The 2180-nt window shown below is 40.6% G+C and overlaps 1 protein-coding gene across 1 annotated transcript in view; it reads left to right on the forward strand.

Moving 5' to 3' along the window:
* Positions 1 to 2180, forward strand: part of LOC106883929 (uncharacterized) — a 136339-nt gene that overhangs the window by 6717 nt on the left and 127442 nt on the right. The window contains exon 2 of the mRNA XM_052971708.1: positions 2110 to 2178. Coding sequence (XP_052827668.1) covers positions 2110 to 2178 — 69 coding nt within the window. The remainder of the gene's footprint in view (positions 1 to 2109; positions 2179 to 2180) is intronic.

The following is a 2180-nucleotide window of genomic DNA, read 5'->3' on the forward strand; positions in this document are numbered from 1 at the left end:
CACATAATTTTCTTATGGTTTCTTAAACATTCACTTGAACAAAACTGTACAAATCCAAATATATGGTACCCTAGGCATAAACACCTACATGAACTTCTAACTTGTTGTCTCTTGAGGTCTCTGGGTGAGACTTGGATCCAACTTGTACAGATGCAAAACAAAAGTCAAACATAAAATAATAATAATAATAATAATAATGATAATAATAATAAGATCATCAAAAAAAATACCTTAGGAATGAGAACCCAGGGTTGGGTTCAAAATTCTATCAGGACACCTGATGAAGGCTGGAGAGTAAATCAGCCGAAACCTTGTGGTAACAGCAAACAAGATGAGGACACATATCCGTCCAATGTAAATAATATATATACACAAGTATATTATTATTATTATTATTATTATGATTATTATTATTATTATTATTATTATTATTGCAATGCACAACGGCCCCTGCTCGGCGGTCAAAGTAAATGGCCACCTATTGGAACCTTTAAGTATCGCACGTTCGGTCCGTCAGGGCTGCTCGCTGTCACCTCTTCTGCTGCGGAAGTTGGAACAGTTAAGAGGCCTCCCTTTCGAAATTGGACTCGGGAGAGCAGTGTCTGCATAAGCGGACGGCGTCATCGTCATGGTGTCGGACACCTCCGAAGTGGAGACGGTTGGCTCCATTGTAAAGGAATAAGAGTCGGTTGCAGGGGCTAAGATCAATGCCGACAGGCCGGTGGGATTGCGACTGGGCACCTGAGAAGCAAATCGATGCCGTCGGGCGCTTGACTGACTAACCAGTGAAACTACTTGAGATCTGGTTTGGTCCTGACCTCCAGGTGGATAAGAATTGGAAAGAGGTGCCGAACAGGGTGACCTCTTTTACCCAGAAATGGGCAGAGAGGAAATTGTCCCTGGAAGGTCGGGCAGAGGTAGCGAACGCCTAATACGCCTAACTCATTATTTATCGTCTGACCGTTGTGCCTTGCCCCAGTTACTGCTTGATTAGATTGGAGTGCATCCTGTTTATTTTCTTGTGGAAAGAACGCGTTCCAATTGTCCGGCGGTCGGTCTGCTGCCAATTTCTTTTGCTTGGCGGCTTAGGCATGCCATGGATTTTAAGGCGTAGACACACACGCCATATACAGCGATTTCTTGGTGAACGTGTGTGGGTTCTGTTTGTGAGACACACCTTTCTGCAGCTCGTCTCCTTGACGGTGCTGCAGACTTGGGTGAAGGATGTCGTCAGGCGCTCACTGTCTTCTACAAGTCGAGCAACAGGATAGGTGGATGTTCCACTTTAGATATTTAGAGAGGATTAGTAGTGGGGAAGTGCTCTAGGCGTCGACGAAGACGAACTGGCAAGTCTATTCCGGAGGTCATTCCGGTCAGGGACTGTTATGGATAATTTCCATCAGTTCAAGTCTTTAGGAATAGTTGCCAATGCGCCTATTACTACTGGGATACATTTTACCTGCACTTTCCATAGTGGCTAGGTTCTGGTACTTTTCTATTGTTTCTATACCTCTTATATTGATTCCTTCTTCATTTGTGACTGTAAAGTCAATTATCTGGCACTTTCTATTCTCTTTATCTACTACTACTACTACTACTACTACTACTAAATCAGGCCTTCGAGCATTTATTACTCTGTCAGTCTGAATGTTAAAGTCCAGCATCTTGTACTTCTTACTTTCTAGCACTTTACTAGGTTCATGTTCATACCGTTATTATGATGATTATAATTATTATTATTGCTGTTGTTGTTGTATAGTCAGCTCATGCTGTAAACATGTAAACATTCACTCTCATCCAATAGCCGAAAATAAACATCATTGAGCATTGTTAGCCGTTTCATGGGTGACATCTTGGTATCTCTACATGCTACAATTATCTTACATAAATGAAGGATCATTATAATGTTTACTACATAGATATACTATTTGCAGTTTATATATGTTTGCATTATTGTATTACATGGATGTATAATTTCTTAACATAGCTGAAGCTACGACCCATTATATTCTGTGTTGGTACATTTGCAAAAGTGAACAAAATTAGTGATACATTTTCCATTTATTGCCTTGTTGTTGAAAATTTCACATTATTTGTCTATATTTTCAGTACTGGGATAAAGACTTGGAATATGTTGCTCAGAAATGGGCAGAAAATTGCCAGTTTAAGCATGACAACGC

Source organism: Octopus bimaculoides, chromosome 11, assembly GCF_001194135.2.
Source record: "Octopus bimaculoides isolate UCB-OBI-ISO-001 chromosome 11, ASM119413v2, whole genome shotgun sequence".
Lineage (NCBI taxonomy): Eukaryota > Metazoa > Mollusca > Cephalopoda > Octopoda > Octopodidae > Octopus > Octopus bimaculoides.